General features: G+C 38.7%; 1 protein-coding gene across 1 annotated transcript; it reads left to right on the forward strand.

Moving 5' to 3' along the window:
• Positions 1-8,258: 8,258 nt before the first annotated feature.
• Positions 8,259-25,201, forward strand: LOC140768702 (uncharacterized). The gene is made up of 6 exons (XM_073109078.1): positions 8,259-8,574; positions 11,273-11,338; positions 11,461-11,610; positions 23,916-24,001; positions 24,129-24,237; positions 24,912-25,201. The coding sequence occupies exons 1-6, from the start codon at positions 8,380-8,382 to the stop codon at positions 25,077-25,079; spliced, it is 774 nt and encodes a 257-aa protein (XP_072965179.1). The 5' UTR covers positions 8,259-8,379; the 3' UTR covers positions 25,080-25,201.
• The last annotated feature ends 1,163 nt before the right edge of the window (positions 25,202-26,364 follow it).

Raw genomic sequence — 26,364 nt, forward strand, 5'->3', positions numbered from 1 at the left:
AGAGTTGCACGTGGCCAAGATTGAGACGGGATGTTGAGAAGTTTTGTCCGTGTTTGCGAAGTCTACCAAAGGGCTAAGACAACCTCATTGAAATCGACTAGATTACTTCAGCCTTTACCTATACCGAACCGTATTTGGGAAGACATTTCTATAGATTTCATAGGGGGTCTTTCTCTAGTATGTGGTTATTTCGTTATTTTTGTAGTGGTTGATAGATTGAGCAAGTATGTGCACTTTTCGGTATTGTTACATCCATTTTCAGCCAAGTCAGTAGTTAGAATTTTTGTTAGAGATATTGCTCGATTACATGGAATGCCACACACGATTATCTTGGATCGTGATCGTATATTTATAAGCGACTTTTGGATGAAGTTTTTCAGATTGTAGGGGACTCAATTGAACTTCAGTTCGACCTACCATCCATAGATAGGCAGCCAAACTGAGGTGGTCAATCGAGGCATTGAGCAATACTTGGGATGTTTTGTTGGAGAGATGTCAAGACGATGATTGGAGTTCATATTGTGGGTGGAGTGGTCTTACAACATCGCCTACCATAGCAGCATTAGCATGACTCCATTTGAGGTGGTTTATGGATGCACGACTCCAACATTACGCGCTTATGATCCAGTGGCATCTGCAGATCGGATGGAGGTGGACTTAGCATTGATGGATAGAGACGTCACATTGAGGAGGTTGCGTGCTCATCTTAAACTTGCTCAAAATCGCATGGAGCAAGTTTATGATCATAGCCATAGGGAGCAGGAGTTTGACATTGGCAGTTGGGTGTTTGTGAGGGTGCAACCATATTGACAAGTAACCTTGCATCCGATGTGTAACCAAAAGTTAGCTCATTGCTACTTTGGTTCATTTGGGGTGTTAGAGCGTATTGGTCCGGTTGCATATCGTTTGGAGCTGCTAGAGAGGACGAGAGTGCATTCTGTCTTCCATGTTTCATTACTGAGAGAGCAGATTGAATATCATGAGGTCATTGGATCAGTTATATCGGAGCCATTAGAGGAGATAGAGATCGTAGAGCCAGTTCGTGTACTTGCTAGGCGTCAATGACAATATGGTACCAGATTAGAGATGGAGATTTTAGTCGAGTGGCTTGGCAAGCCATCTGATGAGGCGACATGGGAGTTGAAGACTGACATTTTGGAGCATTTCCCCAACTTTTTACCTTGAGGGCAATGTGGGAGAAGCGTGGTGAGCTGATACACTTGGCAAGCCATCTCCATACCCATCCATAATCCTAACATCCACTTCACCCGTCACCACCATCATCACCCACATTATTTCATGTTTTCATCCTAGTTGTAGTTTGAATCTGCCAAGGATGTAAATACGAAAGTTGTAGATCAAGAAGTTATGAATATAATCCACTTAATTTTGTAATTTTTGGATTACAGAAGAATATTTGAAGAATATTTACCCACGATTACACGAACTGCTTTCTGCAATAAATTTAGATTTTAAAGAAATTATCTGTAGCCAACCTTTTGGTACAAGAACCCAACACATGCATATTCAAGTACTTTTGCTCCGAGGATATTACGGGTGGACGGACTCGTTAGAAACTATTGTGTGCACATCCTCATCGATTTCGGGAGTACACACAACTTTCTAGATGAGAAGTTAGTAAGGAGATTGGGCTTGGATGCTGAACGAACCACGGAGTTTGACATTGCTATTGGAGACTACACGAATCTTAAGGCGAAGAGCTTGTATCGCCGGGTCGGTATACGGGTTTAAGGACATGACATCATTGTGGACTTATATCTGTTGGCTCTACGAGGAGCGAACATTGTCCTAGGCACTTAGTTGTTACAATGCTTAGGACCCTTCACTTTTGATTTCTAGAGAATATGGATAAAATTTAAGTAAGGAAACAAAAATGTGCGGCTTGATGGTGTTAGATCTCTACCGATTCTAACGATGCAGCCGATGGTGGGGCTGCCTTGTGCAAGTGATTTGGCCTATCTTCTTCAATTAGGACAAGTAGGAGATGAGCCTCAAATGAGTCTAGATACTACCATCGAGTTGTCTAATTTATTGGATAAATTTGCTGGACTATTTGAGGAACCAAAAGAGTTGCCACCAAGGAGAACGACGTACTATCGCATTGAGATTGTGCCCGGGGCTGCACAAGTGAATGTGAGGATATATCGGCATCCACATGTGCAAAATGAAGTTATCTCCAAGATAGTAGAGGAGATGTTAGAGCAAGGTCTCATCCAATCAAGTCATAGCTCTTACTCATCGCCTGTGCTATTGGTGCGAAAGAAGGACAGGACATGACGTTTTTGTGTCGACTATCGGGCACTAAATGCTATCACCGTAAAAGGACTGATATCCCATTCCAATTATAGAAGAGCTGCTGGACGAGCTTGCAAGGGCGACCATATTCAGCAAGCTTGACTTGAGGATCGGGTATCATCAAATTAGAGTTCACCCGACGGATGTACACAAGACTGCATTTCGGACTTCAGACGGGCACTACGAGTTTCGAGTGATGCCCTTTGGTCTCACCAATGCTCTAGCTACTTTTCAAGGCCTCATAAATGACATTTTTCAGCCTCTACTGCGAATGTATATCTTGGTATTTTTTGATAACATTTTGGTGTATAGCAGAACTAAAATGGAGCATTGGCGGCATTTGGAGGATGTGCTGAATTTCTTGAAGTAAAACCAGCTGAAGAGTAAGAAGTCCAAGTGCCTATGGGGAGTACCATAAGTGGAGTATTTAGGCCACATCATCTCAGCAAAAAGTATAGCGGCGGATCCTCAAAAGGTAGCATGCATGACCGCTTAGTCGATCCCTACTACCAACCATAGGATTGCGAGGATTCTTGGGGCTAACCGGATATTATTGCTGCTTCATCGCCGGGTATGGCAAGATCGCTACTCCTCTCACTTCTTTATTGAGGAAGGACTCCTTTAGATGGACGGATGAAACCACTATAGCCTTTAAAAAACTGAAAACAATAATGACAACGACGCCTATTCTAGGTCTACCGGACTTCACTAAAGAGTTCATTATGGAATGTGATGCGTCGGGAATTGACATAGGAGCTGTACGAATGTAAGGAGGACGTCCCATAGCCTTTCTCAGCAAGGCCTTATCACAAAAATCTCAACAATTATCGACCTACGAGAGAGAGATATTGATAATTCTGCATGCAGTGACAAAGCGGAGGCCTTATTCGATTCATTATCCGAACCGATCAAAAGAGCCTTCTATACTTTATGAGACAACGTATTCACACTCCGGCACAGTAGAGATGGGTCACAAAATTGCTAGGGTATGATTATAAAATTTAATATAAGAAAGGAACGGAAAATAGAGCAGCGGATGCACTATCACCTTATTCTTCTCCTACTTTTCCTTTTCTTGATGAGTTGAGGTTGTATGTACATCTGACCTAGATATTTTGAGATTGTTACAGGAGGTGTTAGATGATTCGGAGCGCCATCTAGAGTTGGAGAATCGAGGCAGTTTACTGCTAGACCGCGAATGCATTCAGGTGCCCGCAAGTGATGGATTGCAGTAGAAATTATTGGAGCACTTCCACCAAACTCCAGAGGCTAGTCATGAGGGTGTCTTGAGGATTTATAGGAGGATATCTCAGAATTGCACGTGGCTAGGATTAAGGTGGGATGTGAGGAGTTTTGTTCGTGCTTGCGAAGTCTATCAAAAGGCTAAGGCAACCACATTGAAACCAGTCGAATTACTTCAACATCTATCGATATCAGACCGTGTTTGGGAAGATATCTCTATGGATTTCATAGAAGCTCTTCCGCTGGTACGTGGTTATTTTGTTATTTTTGTGGTGGTTGATAGGTTGAGCAAGTATGCACACTTTTCTATATTGTCACATCCATTTTTAGCCAAGTTAGTGGCTAAAATTTTTGTTATAAATGTTGCTCGATTATACGGCATGCCTCGTACAATTGTCTCGGATCGTGATCGTGTATTTATGAGTGACTTTTGGATAGAGTTTTTCAAATTACAGGAGACTCGATTGAACTTCAGTTCGACCTACCATCCACAAATGGACGATCAAACCGAGGTGGTCAATCAAGTTATTGAGCAGTTTTGAGATGCTTTGTTGGAGAGATGTCGAGACGATGGTTCGAGTTATTACCGTGGGCGGAGTGGTCTTACAGCACCGCCTACTATAACAACATTGGCATGACTCTGTTCGAAGTGGTGTATAGGTGCACTGCTCTAACATTGCGTGCTTATGACCCAGTGGTATATACAGATCGGACGGAGGTGGGCTTAGCATTGATGGATAGAGACACCACATTGAGGAGGTTGCGTGCCCAACTTAAACTTGCTTAAAATCGCATGAAGCAAATTAATGATCGCAACCGTAGGGAGCAAGAGTTCGACATCAGCTATTGAGTGTTCGTGAGGGTGCAACCGTATCATTAGATGACCTTGCGTTTGATGCAAAACCAGAAATTAGCACATCGCTACCTCGATCCGTTTCATGTGTTTGAGTGTATTGGTTCGGTTGCATATCGTTTGGAGCTGCCAAAGGGGTTGAGAGTGCATCTTATCTTCCATGTTTTATTGCTAAGGAAACGGTTTGGTAATCATCAGGTCATTGGATCAGTTCTATCGGAGCCATTAGAGCAAACAAAGATCGTAAAGCCAGTTCGTGTACTTGCTAAGCACCGATGACGTCATGGTAGCAGATTAGAGATGGAGGTTTTAGTTGAATGGCTTGGCAAGCCATCCGATGAGGCGACATGGAGTTGGAGACGGACATCTTAGAGCCTTTCCCCGACTTTATATCATGAGGACAAGGTTGAGAAAGCATGGTGGGCTGATACACCTTGTTAGAGTATTTTCTTATTGCATTAGTTATTTGTTTTTATTAAAATAAATTTTTTGTAGGTCGTGTTCGAACACGGTTGGGGGTGCGTTTGAACGCCTTTGTGAATGCAGTTGGGAGCGTTCGAACACCGCGTTCGAACGTTTGCATCACGTTTGCATCAACAAAGAATGCCTTTTGTGCGTTTAAACGTGATCGAGAGCGTTCGAATGCGATCGGCGTGAGTCCACTAGAATTAGGGTTAATAATTATTATTTTAGCTTGTTGGCTAGTCTCTATAAAGGTGTGGATGGCAGCCAAAATTATAATACTATTAGAATATTGGTTTCTTGCCTCTCTATCTTCTCTTTACCCTAACCTTTCTCCTCCCTCTTCATCAATCTACCATTTCTACCGTTGGCAAGGTTTCTTCTAACTTCTAATCTCTCTCGTCTATCGAGTCCTCCATCTTCCTTGGGATTTTGACCACTTCTTCCCTTTCGTCTTTATCCTTTAAATAACATCAATAATCCATCTTCATCTTCATTATCATCCATAACACTATCATCCACTCTATCCATCACCACCACCATTATCCGCACTATATCATATTTTTGTCCTAGTTGTAGTTCAAATCTGTAAAGGGCGTAAATACAAAAAATGTAGATCATAGAGTTATGGATTGATCCCACTTAACTTCATAATTTTCTGACTACAGAAGAATATTTGGTGAATATGTTCTCTTGATTGTGCTGACTGCTTTCTACAATAAATTCAGATCTTGAAGGAATCGTTCCGTAACCTATTATTGGTATCAGAGCCTATCTTTTGGTACCGTAGACCTTATCATCATGTAATTATGCTGGAGATCAAAACATGCATATACATAATTATATAATATATCCTAATTTGAGAAAGACGTCTAGGGGATAAGACTACTCACCATTTATTTAGAAGATACAAACGACGTATCCCTCACATCCGTCAATCGGGTGTCAACTCATTGCTTGCTCGGTCCATGAGGTCTCAAATAAGGGGGTTTGGATCTAAAAATGTTTAGGTAATATAAAGTTAGGTATTTATCCAATTAGGATCTGTTTATGTAACATATGATGATATATTAGGTTTAGAATTTCTTCTTTTATTTTATTAAATGATTTGATTTATATCATATATTTAATTATAATAACATTAATATGTTATTATTCTAATTTTATATTTATTTATAGAACGATAGTTTGCTAATTATATATTAAGTATATAATAGTCAATCTCTTTTGATAAAAAAAAACCTAAAATAGCTACATGTACAATAATATAATTTAAAATACAACTACATATAGTAAGCCTACTATTTTATTATACATATATACCTAATTATAAAAACATGTATTAAAAATATATGAACTTATAAGTATATTTATGTACAAATATCTATAATTATAATTAACTAAAATTACACTTATCTAATAACCATGTTACTAAATATATATATTCTTGAAAATTTTAAATATCTAAAAAATCTAATTTAGATTAGTTAAATAAAATAAGTAATTTAGATAGGTGTCTTATTGTCAGAGAAGAAGGTAGAACTAAGAAAGGAAGAAGTTGAGAAGAAGAAGAAGAAGAAGAGAAGGGAAGGGAGCGAGGTTCACCTTGGCGACACTAGTGGCGGCGGCGGCATTGACGGCAACACCAGTGGCGACAACGATAGGCCTGCGTTGGTAAGAGAAAGAGAGAAAAAGAGAGCTCGAGAGAGAGATGATTCGGAGAGAGAGAGAGAGAGAGAGAGGAGGGTAAGAGAGAGTGAGAGAGAGAGAGAGAACAAGAATTTTTAGAGAGAGAGACCGCGAGAGAGAGACCACGAGATTTAGAGGGAGAGAGTGAGGCGGTGAAAGAGGAAAAAGGCGATGGCTGTAGTGGCGTTGAGGCCCGTCACAACTAGTTGGCCTAGCTAGTTGGCCATGTCGACAGTTGTGGGTGCACGTGGTGCCCTCAGCATGCGCCCACAACATGAGCTCGTGCCATGCAACACTAATTTTTTCTTTCTTTATTTTTGTCTCTTTTTAAAATTTTTTTAATTTATATATTATTATTATTATTATTGTTATTATTATTATTATTGTTATTATTATTATTATTATTATTATTATTATTATTATTTATTATTATTTTACTTTTTAGATTTCGGTTATTACAACATATCTTCCTCGAACCAGGTACTGACTGCAAGAGAGACCACATCAAAGCATCATGAATGCACTTTCGAGGTTACTAAAGAGATTGTTTTTCATAGAGGGGGACTACTTCTCACCTTAAGGACAAGGTGAACGGAAGCATGGTGGAATGATGTAATTCGGACCACATTGAGTCATCTCGTGCATGGATACAACCTATGGGATTTATTTTTTATTTTGTTTTAGTTGTTTTCTTCTAAAAAATAAGTATTCTGAATGTTGCGTTCGAATGTGGAGAGGTCACGTTCGAGCGCCCCTTGAACCCCTACAGGTGTTCGCATTGACAAAGAACACAAATTGTGCATTTGAGTGTGCTCGATCCCATTTGAATGAAAACACGTGCGGACGTCTACAACATTTGCATCGACAGTGAATGCAAATTGCGCGTTCGAACACACTTGACCTCGTTCGAACGCGGTTGGTGAGAATACAATATTTCTAGGGTTATTACTTGTTAGTTTAGCTTGTTGGGTTAGCCTCTTAAGATGTGGATGGCAATCTAAAGAAGGATCATGAATGAATATTGATTTTTCTTCCCTTCCATTTTTACTCTAACTTTTCTCCCTTCTCTTTTAAGCCTTAGCCATGTGTCATCTCATCGCTGATTACCTCTAATCTCCGTCGACTATTGAGTCCTCCCTCCTCCTTGGAATCTCGACCAACTTCTCTTTTCTTATTCTTATCCCTTCAACACCACGTGCCACCAAATCCATCACTATTATCACCATCTTTACTATCATCATCACCATCACCAGTCATCTCTACCTTTGCCATAAAATTATATATTTTCGTCCTAGGTACAGTCAGAATCTGTGAAGGGCGCGAATATAAAAAATGTAGATCAGGAAGATACGTAACGATCATCACTAGTTTCATAATTTTTTTATTATGGAAAAATATTTTGAGATTATTCTCTTCCGACTATGTGGACTACTTTCCTACATCCAAATTTAGTCAGGAACGAGTGCTCGATCCATAACATTTTGAGTTTCCGGGGATTGAGCACTGCTGGCTATCCCTCCATCTTTTGCTGTATGTTGGACCTTGATGCCCAAGGATCACCTCCCAAGAGCTAAATTAATTAATCAGAGCTGACCTACAAGGTCCTTTTAATCATAAAAAAACGAAAAACAAAAAAAGGCATGCCTTGATCACGTGTACCACATCTCGTGAGAGAGTTGTACATTGGTGCAGTTGATCTTCTTACAGATCTGACTGGACCAATTCTCTCCAATCCTGATACATTGCATCTCGAGGCATCTGTAAGCACTAACGAGTGAGTGAGAGCTGGAATCGGGAAGAGAGAGGTAGAGAGAGAGATGGAAGAGCAACACCACCATGGAGATGGAGGTGAGGAGAAGACGAAGAAGAGGAGAATAATGGTAACCTTCGATGTGGACGGGACCCTCATTGGGTCCAAGGGATCCGCTTCCAACCGACTCCACCGCGGAGCGTTCTCCCACTCTCTCCTCAAAGTCTTCGGTCTACAAGATGCCACGATCGACGCCGTCCAGGTAAACCCTTCTTTCTCTATCTCCCCTTACATCTCCAGATCCCAAACTCTTTTGTTCCATAGTTCATTTGTTTAAAGAACTTTGAGAATTAACAAGAAAAGCTTTTGGATTGATCGATGTGTTTGTGGGCAATTGTTCGGTTGAAATGCTCTGATTAGAAGATTTAATCGTCGCTGTAGGCTGTCCGGTTTAATTCTGAATGGGATGACTTCTTTATTTAGATTGTTGAAATCATATGTGTTTTTTTAATACTTCTCAGATGTTTCTTTTGTTAAATGATATTTGTGAATCCTAAAGCAGACTGTATTTCAAATGAAATAAGAAATATGGATCCTTTCTTAGCATGCTTTTTATGGCTTTAGAATTAGAGTGAAAGAATAGAGATATGTATCCGCGGGTAGAAAGTGCGAAAATCGCAGTTAATAAATGAATTTGGTTCATAAGAAACTTGCTGTGTGAATGTAAGAATGTCAAAATACTTCATTGTTCTTTTAACTGCTTCATCTTTTGAATTTACCTTTTCTTATGTCTAGATGTTGAATAAAGCTGAAGACGCTAAACGTATCTGAATATCAATGTTGATAATGGGGAAGTTGATCAAAGTTATTCATTTACCAAACTTATTGATGGAAAGTTCTGGGAAAAAATGAGACTTGTATGTGGTATTTATTGATATAGAAAGTATGTGACAGGGCCTCTAGAGAATTATGTGGTGGCATTTTGAGAAGAAAGAGTGTTTGATAAATATATTGATGTGATCAAGAATATATACAGTGTTCTATGACTAGTGCTTGTGAATTTCCTAGAACAAAAAATTAGAACAGTGTTCAGCATTATGTCCTTATTTGAGTGCATTTGGCATAGAGGATTTAACTAAAAATATTTAAGTTGAGACTCTCTACCATATGCTATTAGTATCAAGGCTGAGGGCCACATGTGGACGTGTTTCTATACAACAATCATATTCACCTCCCTTGTAGGAAGGTTGTAAGTCTAACATCAGTACAATCATCAATATGCATATTACCATTCATGCTATAGCCACATTTAATTAGTTAGTGATGATGCAATGTCAGCAGTGTTCAGTATCACATGTGATCCACATTCAAAAGAGAGCAAAAAGTGTTCAGTATCACATTCAAAAGAACACATTCACTTTGAGATTAAAGGAAAATCAAGAATAACTATTCGAGGTTCTTATTTCTAAATTTTTACCTCTAATATAGAGTAAGGTATTCTAACATTTACTTGTAATCTAGAATAATAGTATAATAATTACTTTTGTTGTTACATAAAGTTGAGGTAAAGTACAAATAAAAAGTAAACTTGCCTAAAATACTCTTGATTTGACATATGTTTAAATTAAAGTATTCTTATTTATTGTAGGTATCCAATGCGTACTTTAAGTTTACATTGAATACCTACAACATTCAATACATACTTTTAAGTACACAATGAGATATATAGGTAGTAGAAGAGAGTTAGGTGGTAAAATTAAGTGAGAAAATTGGCGGGAAAATTTGGTTTGTAGAATGAGATAGATCGGTTGTAGGAGAGTGGAGAAATAATTTTAAAATTACTTTTGTGAAATCAAGGGTAAAATTGTAATTAAGCTTGTGTGGAATAATTTAAATAATATTTTTTCTAGAGTAAAGATAATTTGATGTTTACTTTAACTCTTGGGTTAAAAGATGATCCTAAGATGAATTGGGGGCTAGGAGTTTACGTTCACTCTTGGGTCCTCAACCCCTTAATAGCTTAAGCTTTTGAATTGAGTTGCATCCTAAGGTTTGTGTCAAACCCACTATCACTTGATTAGGACTTCCTTGTCTCCCCTGCTGCCCATTACCTATGCATCCTGAAGTATAAAAATGTCCACAATTAAGTGTCTTCATACTTGAACATCAATTAATGATTCAACTACATTCTCGGATGTACTATCTAGGTATCCCGCATCAAAATCCTGATGATTCTACTACATTAGAAGATAGAAATGTGTATTGAGCTAGTGTTAGATTGTGCCAGTAGGTATTTGCAAGTGCTTTCAGTGTAGGTTAACTTCTTATCTTTCATGCTACCTTACCGTCAAAATGCCTAATTACATTGGAACTTTAGTAGAGTAGGAGAATTGGTGGAACTTGGAAGAGCTTGGACAAGGGAAGAGACCAAGGAGGAAAGAGATATGATTCTAGATGATGGCTTTAGGTTTTATTTGACGATGCTTGTGGAATAAAGAAAGTTGAAGACAATAGTACATTGAGGAGATTGTGTGTGAGGTTGCCGTGAGGGAAGGGACTTGCCTGTGCATTTTTCTGCTGCGAGGAGATATGTGCAGGAGCATTGTGGTCAGGATTGAAGGGGACCAGGCCATTGCTGCAAAGAAAAGGAGTTTGGTTTTACCATGCCAATTGGAAAATAAAAAAGTTTCTTTCATGCCAATTGACTGAAGGATGTTATCCATTTAACTGATTGCTCTAATCATTCTTGGAGTGGTGCTTGCTGCTGACGACAATTGCTTTGTTTCTCCATAAATGGAGCTTGAAAATTGAGTTCCTGATTCTGTGCAAAGTCAAGAAGATCAGCCAAATGCTACGGCTTTATAATTTATCACAATTTTATTTCATTTGTATGGTGATTTCTGTCTCTTATCTGATTTCACCTCTGTTTCTTTTTCATCATTTCTTTCCTTCACATGCAGCATCATGGGCAAACAGACCCTGCTATTCTTGTGAATACAGCTGTCCACTATGGTGTACCATCTGATGTTGGTATCTCTAAAACTCGTCTTTCTTTCCTTTGAGCATGGCAGTCCTACTCTTTAACAATATTTAAGATCTACTTGGTATTATCACATATGTAGGTTATGTTTTCTTTTTCTTTCTGTAGGTTGCTTCTCTACGACTACCTGATATGAAGTCAAGGATGATTGAATATGCTACAGAACATTCTAAACATATAGGGGAAGGCCTTGAGGTTCTTCCTGGTGTTGTTTCACTTCTGGATAATTTGTCTTCAAAGGATGTAGCCATTGGTCTGGTATGCTTTTCCATGTCATTTTGTCATATATTACAATGTGTTGTATTCAAAAGATCCCTTTATCATTCTGAGGATAAAATTGACGTCAGGATTATCAAATAACATTTCTACTCTTAAGATGTTAATGACTGGCCAATATTTTTATGGCATTCAGATTTTCTCTTTAAATTCGATTTTGTCACAGCATGATTTAATATTTATGATAAGTGCTAAATTGAAGCTGCTCTATAAGAGGTTTGCATTAGTCAATTTCAGGTTGTGGATTTCCTCGTTACAAGGATAGTGGTTCATTCTTATTTAATTAGCTGTATAATCTATTTTTTAGATGCTTAAATGTGATCTAATAACTCAAAAGTCTCTGTCAATTCAGTCGTAGAACAAATCAGCAAGATACCATGAATTCTGAACCAGAGCTTAAATTTAGAAAAATAGTTGATAAACTGCCTAAATTTGACGGTTTGGTCATAGAGTTGAATATTCAATATAGATGTACAGTTACTTAATTTGAGTGGATATCCTTGCCAGGAGAACCAAATAAGTGCTATCCTGGTAGGACCTGCAATTGCAATAATTATGAGGTCTTAGAGGCATCAGAATAGGTCATGATAACTTAGATGCATCTGTTATTCCATGATTTAGGCAAACGAATGTTTTTCAAGACATATCCAACAGTTAGTCAACACCTTTGTTTTTTTATCAACCTGGATGTGTATTCTGCAGAATCACAGAAGTGTTTAAGTATTTCATGGAATAGGATAACAAGTACAGTAACTGTAGAATCATATGGTTCAACTACAGAAAAGGGGAACCTGATTATCTATGAATTATATATGTGGACACTATGAGATCTTTCTCCAATTTTCTTAAAGGAGAGCAAAATTAAATAATCTTTATTAACCTCAAAAGAAAATACTACCGGTCTATATATAATCCCACAATGGAAATAAGCAAAAGATATCTTAAATAAAACTACAAAATCAATTATAACCAAATTTCTATAAAGGGGATCATCAAATGTTGGTGCCTCTTGCCCCGGTACATATGCCATCGTGTCACATTAGTGATGTCTATATCATTCTCTCCGGGTGGGAGTGAACTCATCTTCGTCGAATGTGCTCCTCTGCTGCTCTCGTACTACTATAGAATATCAGGATGGTGCCTCTCCAAATTATGGCAATCAAGCCACATATCATTAGATGTAGGTCGTCCTTTCCAATGTATTAGATATCGTTAGGTTCCACCTTCTCTAGTTATGATAATTTCATTATCTAAAATTTTATCAATTTCGTCTGCTATGTTAGGTAGAATGTTAGGAAATGGAGGTAAAGATGGTCTCTCATAAATAAGCTCATTGATAGGTTTACTAACTAGTAGGTTATCTGCAGTAAAATTATAAGCTATTAGATTATCAATATTAAAGGTAGAACTGATACCGAAACCATTTGGTAGGTTGAGAACATAAGCAATATTATTGATTTTCTTAAGAATTTTAAAAGGTCCGTCATTTCGTGTATGCAACTTTTTGACAATTCTAAGAGGGAACTGTTCCAGACGTATCCGAACCATGACATAATCTCCAACATTAAATTCCTTAAATCTCCTTAGATCAGCTCAAATTTTATAATTGGCATTATTTTTAGCAATTCTATTACTGATTTTTTTATGCAAGTCATGAATATGTGATGCAAATGGAGATGCAGATTCAGACAACCTATGATAAGGGGTCATACGAATGAGATCTATAGGCTGTCTAATATTGTAACCATTATACTATCTCAGTTGGACTTAAACCTATTGGCTTATTAATAAAATTATTATATACAAATTCAGTAGTTGGCAGTTTTTAATTCCAATCCCTTAGATTTTTGCCGACAAGTGTCCTAAGTAAGTTTCCTAAACTCCTATTGACTACTTCAGTTTGCCCGTCAGTTTGTGGGTGGAAAGCAATTGAATACTAAAGCTTGGTTCTCATCTTATGTCATATGTTTTTTTTAAAATAGCTAGCAAATTTCACATCTCTATTTGACACAACGGTTTTCAAGAGCCCGTGCAGCCTAATAATTTCATCAAAATAGAGTTTCGTAACTCGAGAACATTAAAAGTTTGAGAATAGAGTATAAAGTGGGCCATCTTAGAAAATTGAGCTACTACCTCGAAAATAAAGTTGTGCTTTCGACTAGTCTTCGGAAGTCTAATAAAAGTCCATAGTAACATCCTACTAAGGACAGTTAGGAATAGGCAAAGGTGTGTACAATTCTGTATCCTACTTTCGCTGCTTAACGAGTTGACATTTGTGACAGGAAGAGATCGATAGCATGTTTAATGCCCTACATTGGTGGTATTTATCCAAGAGATTCTCAAGGAAAACATTCGAGAATTCCTTAATCACGGGAGTGACCTCAAGAGAAATCAATTCATTAGGCTAGTTCAAGATATATTGTGATCTTGATTTCAATTGGGAATACTTGGGTATGAAGGAGAGTAGAAGAAGAGGAAGAAGAGGGTCTTTCCTAAGGGTCTAGGGGGATAGGCCAGTCGAGGAGATTAGAGGCGGTATAGCCGTAGTAGGAGAGAACAAAGAGGAGAGGATAAGATTTGGGGAAAAAACTCAATTTATTCAATAATCATCATAAGATTGCTTTCCACGTATTTAAATGTTAACTGAACAAGCAAAACAGTCAAAAGAAAGCCCTAGAAATAGTGCAGATTCACTGATCACGTTCGAATGCAATTGAGCGCGTTCGAATGCGCTAAATACGTTTTTTGTATTTGCGAACGTATGCAGGCATTCGATCGGGGGCATTCGAACACAACATCGAATGCGTTAAACACGCTTTCTGTATTTGCGAATGTATGCAGGCATTCGAACGCGATCATCAGAAAAATTTTTATTATAGAAAGAAAACAAAAGAAACTCAGCTTAAGATAACTAGATCCAATCTCGGTCATACCAATCCACCATGCGTTTGCCACTTTGTCCTTAAGGTGTGAAATGAGGGAAACGATCAATGATGTTTGACTTAAGCTCCCATGTAGACTTGTCGGACGGCTTGCTAAGCCACTCTACTAAGATCTCTGTCTCTAGTCGTCCTGCTCGTCGTCTTCTACTCCTAGCCAGTACATGAATTGGCTCTAGAACTCATCTTTTCAATCGGCTATGGTATATCCAATCGAGGGTGGTAAGTCAAACTAAGGTTTAACTAGATCTCCGAAAGTGTGAAGTACTTCGTCCAGAAGTCGCCGATGATGACTCTATCACAATCAAACACGATCGAGCGTGACCTGCTGTGAAGCTTGGCCACGTCGCGCATGAACACCTCAGCAACTATTTTCGTTAAATATGGGTGCGCTCAGACTGAGAAGTGAGCATACTTGCTCAACCAGTCTACCACGACAAAGATGATAGAATATCCTCTCATTAAAGGTAGCCCCTTAATGAAGTCCATGGAGATATCCTCTCAAATGCGCTCCGAAACAGGCAAAGGCTGTAGTAATCTAGTCGGCCTCAAGGAATCGGTCTTTGCCCGCTGACAAATATCACAATCCTGCACGAATCTCTTCAACTCCTCTATTCTAGCCCATGTACAGCTCTTGAAGAGCTTCTTGTAGGTCCTCAAGAGGCCTTTGTGTCCTGTCTTCGGTGTGGAATGGAAGAAATCCATGAGTCGCCTTCGTAAGGCATCATCACCAGGTACTCGGATGCGCCCGTGATCCAACAGCAGTCCTCCCCTACTCTTGAGCTCAGGGTGACTCATGGGGTCACTCTCTAGCTCGTGTATCAACCTAGACACCTCCAGATCCGTGGGGCCTACAGCTCTCAAATTAGCAAGAAAGGGAAATATGGGTGTTGAATAGGCCGTAAGCTCGGCGGGCATGGGCTACTATGAGAGTACATTTGTCGCCTTGTTTTTCGTCCCCTTGTACTGCGACTCATATTCATATCCTAGCAGTTTGGTGACCCATCTCTGTTGCGCCGGAGTGTGAACCTGCTATCTCATGAAGAATGGCAAACTCTGCTGGTCCGTTCGGATCACAAGCTGTTGTCCGATCAAGTATGGTCTCCACTTGGTCATTATGTGCAGGTTAGCGAGCATCTCTCGCTCGCATATAGAAAACTGCTGCGACCTCCCTGATAAAGCCTTGCTGAGATAAGCAATAGGTCTCCCGGACTGGATAAGAACAGCCCCAATACCTGACCCGAATGCATTGCACTCGATCACAAATGGCTTTGTTGAAATCAGGTAGTGCCAACACCGGTACGGTTGCCATGGTGGTCTTCAGCTCCTCAAATGCTTTCGTCGCTGTCTCAGTCCACTAGAAGGCATCCTTTAACAATGAAGTGAGGAGTGTTGCAATGTTTCCATAGCCTGCCACAAATCTGCGATAGTACCCTATCAGTCCAGGAACCCCTGTAGCTCATGAACCGTCGCGAGTTGCGGCCACCCAAGCATACACAACACCTTGCTTAGGTCGGCTGCTATGCCTTCTGCTGAAATGATGTGGCCGAGGTATTCTATTTTGCGCTCTCCTCAATTGCATTTGCTTTTCTTCACCTTTAGGGAGTGATCCGCCAACAATCCCGACATTGAGTGCAGGTGAACTAAGTGCTCCTCTCAGGTCCTGCTATACACCAAGATGTCATCAAAATATACTAACACATACCGCCTAAGGAGTGGGCGGAAAATGTCATTCATCAATCTCTGAAAGGTCGCAGGTGCGTTTGTTAAACCAAATGGCATTACCCGGAACTCGTAATGTTCATCGTGAGTCCGAAATGCCATTTTGTGAACGTCCTCCGCTCACACACAAATATAATGATAGTCAGTGTGGAGATCGAGCTTGCTGAAATATGATGCTCCTGTTAACTCGTTCAGCACCTCCTCTAAAATGGGTATTAGGTATCAATCATTAACGGTGATAGCGTGCAACGAGCGATAGTCCAAGCAACAACACCAACTCAAGTCCCTCCGCATCAGCAGCACCGACGATGAATAAGAACTTTGACGTGGCTAGATAATACCTTGCTCCAGCATCTCAGCAACTAATCTCAAAATCTCTTTTTGGATATGAGGATAACGGTATGGCTGAACGTTGGCCGGTTTCGCCCCTAGAATGATCTCAATCCTGTGATCGGCGTGTCTCAAACAGGGCAGTAAAGTCAGTTAACACAAGCTCCAAATCATCATGTCTACCTAAGCTAGAAAGGGTCTCAGGTTCGGCCGGTGCAATTTGGAGGAAGTATGATGGCTTATCAACTCGGGGAGTTCTAATCAATGGCTAAAGAGTGGGGCTTGGCTGTGTCCGAACTCCGTCAAGCTGTACGACCCGTCTGTTTTGCCAAAAAGTGAGCCGCATTTGTAAAAAGTCAAAGGACACTAGGCTCAAGGCTTTGCAACCATTGGGTATCCAAGACCACATCTGCTCCTTGAAGAGCCAATGGATACAAATCCACAATGAAGTTATGACCTTGCACCCGAATGGAGACACCTACATGTGCTGTCAACCCAGAGTTTGGTGCCGTCGCCGATAGTCACCTCGAAGCAGATGGTGGGTTTCACCTCAAGTCCAATTCTCCGCACGAGTCGCTCGTCCAAGAAATTGTGCGTGCTTCCTGTGTCGATGAGGAGACGCATGCACTGTTTCTTGACTAGCCCGTCCACCTGTAGGGTCTTCAGGGCGTTTGTGCTAGAATACGCATGCATGGATATCTTGGTTGGTACCTCTTCCTCTAGCTCGTCATATGTCTCTACCCCAGTCTCCTTAGTCACCGAGGCATCATCATCAATTTCCTCCATGTCATCCTCATGCCCATCGATTAAAATAACGCTGCCCGTCGTCTTGGCGCAACGATGGCCCGGAGTGAACCTCTCGTCACATTTGAAACATAAACCCTTTGCTCGTCGCTCTTCCACCTATGCAGGTGTAACAGTACGGAACCAGGGGATTGCTCCACCTCCTCGTACTCTTGGTACAAGCCTTAGAATAGCCCGCAGCCAGGTCAGCACTCATGGATTGATACCAATGTAATGCCGTTCTTTCCAAATGGAAGCTTGCCAATAACACTTTGGCGTTTTCCGTTGTTTTTTGATACAGAAAAAAATGTTCAGCATGAAAAATCCAATCTAAAGGATTATCTCCTTGGAACTTAGGGAACTTGAGCCTCGCTGTTCTTCCGGACATAGGATTGTCGTGCCTCATATCATACATGAGTTCAGGTCCAATGGCAGAAGGATATAGAATCGGTACATTGTTTTCTCGGCGCCTCCAATCATCTCTCTCGTGGTGCCAACCGGGATCATCCCGATTCGGCCAACCTGTGTCTACTTCGGTGTGGTTGGGATTTAGATCTGGACACCCCCCTTCCATACCCGTTGATAGATCATAAAGGCCTTGGGTAGTGGCATCAAGGGTTTATTTTGGACAAGGGTTGCCTTAGCTCTTGGTTGAGGCAAAACTGTTGCAGTTGGATTTGCCGGCGTTGGAATTTCTGGCATGTGCACAGTGGCTGTGAGGTCCGAAACTCCTCCCTTATACCTCTCATCTCCTCCTGTTGCGTTCGTTGTAGATTCATCATTTGTTGAAAGAGGGAGACCAATGTTGGATCCACGTTAGGCGCTGAACCAGTCAGGGTCGTGCTCGTGCTTGCATCCGTTCTACTCGCTGGCATCAAGGGCGTATTAGGCTGGGTCTTCATGGGTACCTCCATGGCGGTGCGTCGATTGGCTATTACTCTTGTGGTGGTCATGGGTCTGAGAACTGGTGGCTCTGATACCACTGTTGTGATCTTAATTTCAATGGAGAATATTTGGGTATGAAGGAGAGTAGAATAAGAGGAAGAAGAGTGCATTTCCTAAGGGTCTAGGGGGATAGACCAGTTGAGAAGATTAGAGGTGGCATAGCCGTGGTATGAGAGAATGAGAGAGAAGGAGAGGAGAAGATTTATGGAAAACGCTCAATTCATTCAATAATCATCATAAGGTTGTTTTTCACATATTTAGAGGCTAACCTAATAAGCAAAACAGTCAAAAGAAAGCCCTAGAAATAGTGCATATTCGCCCATTGAGTTTGAACGCGGTCGAGCACGTTCGAATACGCTAAATACATTCTCTGTATTTGCGAACATATGCAGGCATTCGATCGGGGGCGTTTTAACGCAATATCGAACACGCTAAATATGTTCTCTATATTTGCGAACGTATACAGGCGTTCGAACACGACCATCAGAAAAAATTTTATTCCAGAAAGAAAAAGAAACTCAGCTCGAGATAACTAGGTCCAATCCCAGTCATATTTATTTCTCGAGCAGCAAGAATTAGAATGGAAGTTCCTTTACTCATCTCATGCTCAATATTTCAGGAATCAAGCTGACTCTACTATCAGGCTAGATGAGATTAGATTTCTTCTCAGCATTGTCATTTCTACGCTGTGAGGGAAGAATTTTGATCTTTTTACCCTTGTGTTCAAACATGCAAATATTTGAACGACCATAAATATGTATATCATTGTCAAATAGCCAAGCCTTCCAAAGATTATTCATGGTCAAAATATTACACCAGATCTTATCCTTGTAAGTTGTGAATTCTATTGAGACCTAACACCGTTCTTTTATCTCTAGTGTGGTTGAGTTGTCCACAAAACCTTATTGGGATTAGGGTGGAGAACCGCTTTCATGTTTAATTTAAAACTAATAGTAGAAGACACGACATTTATATAGCTCTCACTATCTATAATCACTTTGCAATTTTTGTGAATGTGTGGAAGATAGAGTTACGCCTTCAATCATTGTTGACTTTAGGTTTTGAGAGAGCACATTTGACAACATGTAATCTTATGGAGTTTGTGTCTCAGGCATCTAACGTGATTTTTTCCCTTTCCTCTTCAAAATCCTCTTCTTCCCTATCTATATAGTGAACATATCCATCAAAGTCTTGTTCAATGTCTTTTTTAAAGGGTTTCTCAATTAAGATAATTTATAGTATTTGACTTGGGAATTAACCTTAGAAAAGTCCTCGTCTATCCTACCCTTGTATTTAACCTTTGGTTGTGAAGGCTACCAATTATAGGATTGATTGGCAGATTTTGGTTGATATAACATGTGGACGATTTATGAATCGGAAACCTAGTTTCGTGACTTCTTGAGATGTGGCTAGATCTGGACTCTTCTAAGTTTTGAACTAAACTATAAACTTTTTCCAAAGTATCAATGCTACTGGCAAAGAGCTCACTTCTCAGATCTTCATGCAAAGGGGTTTCCGATTCAATCATACTGCACCGAACCATCAGCTCATCAAAAGCCGCAACGTAATTCTTAGCTGACTTACTTCCTTACGTAAGTTGATTCACTTGTCTAATAATTTAGGGGAATAAGAGGTGGCAGATATTTATGTTTTTGCTCGTTTTTTATATTAACCCAAATTTCAATTGGTAGTTCACTGTTAATCACATTAAGAGTTTTAACATTGGTCCAGTATTGATTTACTTGCCCAGTTAATTTTATGGCAACAAACCTAACTTTTTAGATTTTGGAAATATCATACTATTTAAAATAATGATCTATGTCCTTAATCCAATCTAGGAAGTGTTGAGGGTCTAACCAACCATCAAAATTGGAGCATCAACTTTAATGCTTTGAAGTTACCATTCATCAGGATCTCACTCATTCCCTTTAAAGTATTGATGAGATAAAGGAGTGGGAGACTCATCGCATTCTAGATCGAAGCGATAAGCATTTTGAGGAGCGATTTGCTCATGGAATCTTTTGATCCTATGTAATCATTCATTAGTCACTCGTTGATACCCAAGTAGAGTGTCATGAGTATCTCTGACTTGTTGTTAAGGTACCTAGCTGACCTATAATATTGTCGAGTTTCTTAATGCGTTCAGGATCTATACTGCTATTCTTGGATTGACTAGATTCATTGAGGAGATACGCCTTACATCTACGTGTTGGCATACACTAATATGCAATGAATAAGTTAAGTTTTTATTTTTATTTTATTTTTTGTTTTCTTTTTATGCTTGCTAACTTAAATAAGTAAATAGAAATAAATAATTTTCTAACCTAAAGGAATGCAAATGTCCACTAAATTTGATATAAATGCAAGTGTCTTGATCTAATTGATATGATATGCTATGCAGATAAATAAAAAAAAAAAATCTTAGAATTGAATAATTAATAAAATTTAAAATTCTAATAAGAAGATTCGAAGACTAATGCCAAGATTTAAGGTTTTTAAATAAAGGTTGCATTTAGTCAATGGCAAACCTTTTAAACTTCTTTCCAAAAATTAACGTAATGCTAATATTGTATTTGATATAGTTTAGCTCTTAATATCAGACTAAAGCCTATAAAGTATTTATGTAATCTCTCCCTCATTATATATAGGTAGCAAGAACTAATAATAGTTTAGAGATGATACTACAAAAGAATGACCCAAAAGAATACCTATTATTGTGGAAAAGCGTACCTAACTATTTGAAAACAAAATTTTGATTCTCACTTTTCTTTTCTCTTCTCTGTCTTCTGATTATTTGTTATGTAGTTTTCTTCCTTCAAAACCGACGAGTGGCAGCAGCATACGTGTCGTGTCAACGGCGATGTTTGGGATAGTTGACGACAGTGGGGAGGCCGAAAGGGTTGACGACAGTGAGGAGGCTGAAAGGGTTGACAATAGTGATGGAGGTGTTTGTGTTTGTCGTCGAGGTAGGGAACGCGATGCGGCGGCGGTGTCGCCAGCGGTGAGTGCAGGTGTGGATGGTGGTAGCGTCGACGACAGTGAGGTTGAGCGGCTTGAAGAAGGAGGGTGGAGATTGAGGATTGGGTGGCTGTGTTGGTGGTGGAGCAATGACGTCGATGCATGGTCGAGGCAGCGTCGGTGGCACGTTGGCGTTGAGGCGGCATTGAGTAGAGCACTAGTGTGGAGGCAATTGTGTCGAGGCAGCGGTGTTGTCGGGGTAGCAACAACATGGAGGCAGCCGTAGTGGGGAGGTGGGCTAGGGCTCGTTGTGGAAAGGATTGAAGGTTAGGGAAGAAGATGGCAATGGGTCTGAGGGATTTGATTAATGAGTTTAGTCTAATGGGTTGGTGAGGTGGCTAATGGGTTTGAGTGAGTTTGGGTTGGGTTTGAGATATTTGGTTAATGTGTTTTGGGTTTAGGTCTAGTGGGTAAGGGTCTGGTTGGAATGAGAGGGCTTGGGTCTAGTGGGTAAGGGTTTGGTTGGATTTAGAGTGTTTGGGTGAGGGTTTGGTTCTGGTGGGTAAGGGTTTGGTTGGATTGAAAGTGTTTGCGTCTAGGTTTGGTTAAGTAAGAGGGTTTAGGTTTAGCTAGGGAAGAGGAAATTTTGAAAAATTGGGATGTGGAGAAAAAAGGGAAGTTTAGGAAAGTTTAGGAAATAGGGGATTTATTAGGATGTTGAGAAGAAAAAGGAAGTTTGATAGAAAGTTTAAAAAAGAGAGAATTTGTTAGGATTCTAACAGAAAGGTAAGAACCAAAAATTTGAAAATTTGAAATTCTAAATATTTTTTTCTTTTTTTGCAGCAAAAGAGACGTGCTCTTTGTTTTCTTAATCTATGACAAAAAATTAGAGGGATCTAAATAATAGATTATTGAATGATACATGAGCAATTAACTTTTGAAGATCGATGAATCTTACGTGGTGATCTCTTAACGGTGACAGATTCCTCTTGTTCCTCATTGATGGTTATCTCTTTATACATTTCAGAACTCAATGTGCTTGTTGTGTGTTGAGCTTTTTAGCATTCCGGTGTTTGTGGAGCAATCAATCGCGTGAAGAACAAATGTGGAGCGGTGTAGAATTCAAGAGGAGAGGCGTTCATAAACTGGGATCTTTTGCTCTGATATTAGAATGATGCAAAACGTCGTGGAGAGAAGGAGATGGAGGAGAAAACAAAGAGAGAAAAGGAATGAGGTTTTATACTTTCACCTTTAAAATGGTTTCATACCAATTTTTTCAAAGAAGAGTAAAATTAAATAATCTTTATTAACCTTTAAAGAAAATATAACGGGTCTATATATAGACCTTTTAATGGAAATAAGTAAAAGACATCCTAAATAGAAAATAAGCAAAAGATACTATAAATAAATAAAAATATAAAATTGATCATAACCAAATCCTTATAGGGGGATCATTAAATGTCAGCTCCTCCTATGCTGGTACACACGCTATTGTGTCCTATTAGAGATGTCCGCATCATATATCGTGTGTCTTCTCATAACTAATTCGTGGGATATCAAAGTTTCTTCCCCACGAACAACCTCCTGATCTTGATTTGTTTTTTCTTTTGCTACATGCAATTTAGTCATTGCTCTCAATTAATTTAGTTACTGGTTGTTCTGTGTTTTTTATGTTCCTACGTAGATCTAGCATTCTCTCCTCAACCACTTTTATCTCCATGCTTAAATTTTCTTTCTTTCCTGATATTCTGCTTTGATTAACATCACAGCTTTCTTAAGTCCTGTCAGTTGCCTGTGAAAAAATTACACATCATATCTTATCTTCATTGGGAACAGCAGTGCTTGTTTGCCCTAGATTGTTTAATGTCACGTTTTACCTTCACACCTATTCGTTATAGCACTGTAAGGACCTACCATCAAGTTTGGAGCACAAAAATAAAATACTTAGAATTCCCATATATATTACATAAGGTTCCTGTGATGAATAACAAACAAAACATTGGAGAATAGATTTCCTTTAATTGTATTTCTCAGGAAGCAGAAGTAAATGAGATAAAATCATGGATCACTGGTTTTACCCAGTTTACCTGGGAACTAACATCATTTTCTCAGGACAGTAAAGGATACACTTGAGAAATTGCAAGAAGCTTCTTATTTATGGATAGATAGCTCCACTGGGATGGTGGAATAAATTTATTTGTCCGTAAAGTAGCATGCATAAGTCTAATGATTATTGTTAGCTCTGTAGTCATTACACTATCCATATATTCTGCCACAAAGAAAAATTGAAATCTACCTCTAGCTATCCCAGGATGAGAAAATTTTGGGACAAAAGAAATTATCCTACCAAACTTTTTTTCCTTCTGTTTTGGCAATAGTCTGATATTTCATTGGTGACAACCACTGCTTTGTTTATTATTAATCTCGTCGTAAAAATTTATTATTTATGTTCATAAAGTATCTGATGGTTCTCCTAAGTAAATGCCATAATTGTGTTTCTTTACTGTTGAATGTGCCTAATAACTTTATTTACTTTCATTAGAGTCATACATCTCTTCTCTCTGGGCAGACAATTCTACAACACCCATATTGTGTTTTCCACATTTAAAGGTTACAGGTAATTTAGAAGACATTGCTTGGATGAAGATGGACGGACTGGGGATACAGAAGTACTTCACCATTCCATATTTTGGAGGGTGAGACAAATTGAACCATTTGTACCTGTATCTTATCCTTCTAAAATTCCGAATGTGCAGTCACATTTCATGCTATAATTTACATTCTTCTAATGTGGTAGTTTTTCCCACTTCTGCATTCATGCAGGTTTGGAAGTGATCATATTGATCGAGGGCATCTGGTGAAGATTGCTGCCACAAGAGCTGAACAGCTATTTCCTGGAGGATTTGACATGCGAGTGCATGTTGGTGATACAGTATGTGATATTATTTTTGATAATTTAGGGCAGATGTTGTAAAATTCATGTCTGCTATTTTTAGTTTTCTATTTTATTTAGACAAGAAAGGAACCCACGTGGTAAACATTTTTGACTTGTTTTTATTCTTTGTTTATGAGTTATCACTGTTCTATTTGCAAACTTTTGGTTGGGAAAGATAGAAGTTTCCTTCCCTTTATCAAACATTTATCTGATACTATAGATACAGTTCAATTATCACGTTACTCCTATTTGTGAGGAAAAAGCCGATAGTGATAGCAATCCATGTATAATGGAGAGTTGGGGGAAAACAATAATGAACAATAGATATGTAATGCAAAATGCCCCTAAGAAAAATTTCCTCTTGGAAGAGATTTTACTGCAGTACTGGGTCAGTTACCTCTTATTTCTCTTTCATTTTTACGTGAAATTTGATGCACCTGTCTAATATTTCTTTCAATCACTTAGAAACTCATTGGAAATGTCAAATATCAACATCTTTCTCTTTCATTTCATTATCTATTTGATTACTGGAAAATTATGTGACAATGATTTAATTTTGCTCCCTGCTACACTTATAAGTTAAAACGATAAAAGCAGTCTAAAAAGAAACTCATGACTTTCTAATTTGATTTTATCTGATCATAGTTTCTGTTATTTCCTTTAATTTGCAGCCAAATGATATTAGAGCTGCGGAGTTTGGAGGAGCTCTTGCAGTAGGGGTGTGTACTGGAATATTTAGGGAGGAAGAACTCAAGCAGGCAAGCTGTGGCAATGCAGTTATACTTCCAGATCTTACTGATTGCACAAGTTTCATGAAGTTGCTAGGCTTTGGAGACTAATGTATGTACTACTAATCTGTAGAGCAATGCTCATTTGTTATACCTGCATAAGAGAGGTTATGTCAGTATAAGTTATCTTTTAGTGGATGAAAAGAAGTACTAATACATAAATAATTTTTAAATTAATCTTCTTTGTATATATTTATGAGAAAAAATAACATAGATGGATCATAATCCTTACGTGGATATATACTTTGGAACTTATTATGGCCTTTGATATTTTTAAGCTTATTTTTGCTTAGGGCAGACTTAGGGGTGAAAACGGATTGGATAATACTCAATCCATATCCGGATCTATATTTTAAAAGATATATCTGGTAGAATCGTAACCATAGAATACGACCCTAATCGAAATGCATACGAGAAATGCGAAAGAACTCAACTACGGAACGAGGGCGACCCGTGGAAAGATCATGATGAGTTCACTTTTTCGTTTTTTTTTTAGAATGAGCTAGTCCGAATACAGATTCGGATACAGATATTGGACGGATAGTAAAATTTAAAACCATATCCTAACTAAACGGATACGGGTAATTTTTGGATAGAGGATCAGATTTTAAACGGATATTGATTGAATTTAAAAAAATTATAATATTTTATTTATATATAATTAACACAAACATATTAAGAGTTTTACAACAAATAAATTTTTTGTATGTCAAATATGTAAAATTAGAGAAATTAATCTCTATAAATAATATATAATGTATTATTAGTAACAATATTAATATTTATTATTTAAATAAGTAAATTAAAAACTGTAAATTATTTAAAAAAATATGCGGGTAAACGAATATCCGATATCTGTATCCGAATTCAAAAATATATCCAACCTATATTTGAATCTGTATCTGAATTTTTTTCAAAAACTTTATGTGTATCCGAATCGGATAGAAATTTTCTATCCTATTTCGATCCAAATTAGGTCGGATAACGAGTCGGATTAGAATTAATCGGACTCATTTTCACCCCTAGGCAGACTACATAAATAATATACTCGCACTACAAATTTTTCTCCACACTTGAAGAACCTGCATATCCTCACTAACACCTGCATTCATATCAACAAAAGAAGATCCCTACGCCACAAGATTCCTACATATTCTTATTAAGTAACATAATGCGGATTTAATAGACAGTGCAGACTTATTATCATGCAGTTCGAGCATATTTTCCTGCACTACATTCATATTCCTCTACATATTTATGCAGACATATTTTTCTATATGCTTTTGCGAACATATTTTCCTGCATATTTATGACGACATATTTCCTCCGTATAAGT

This window comes from Typha angustifolia, chromosome 10 (assembly GCF_048772165.1).
Source record: "Typha angustifolia cultivar Huaian chromosome 10, ASM4877216v1, whole genome shotgun sequence".
NCBI lineage: Eukaryota > Viridiplantae > Streptophyta > Magnoliopsida > Poales > Typhaceae > Typha > Typha angustifolia.

Coding starts and splice junctions, on each gene's coding strand:
- LOC140768702 (XM_073109078.1), top strand. CDS start 8,380: ATGGAAGAGCAACACCACCATGGAGATGGAGGTGAGGAGAAGACGAAG. Junction 8,575..11,272: donor CCACGATCGACGCCGTCCAG/GTAAACCCTTCT, acceptor CTTCACATGCAG/CATCATGGGCAAACAGACCC. Junction 24,002..24,128: donor ACCATTCCATATTTTGGAGG/GTGAGACAAATT, acceptor GCATTCATGCAG/GTTTGGAAGTGATCATATTG.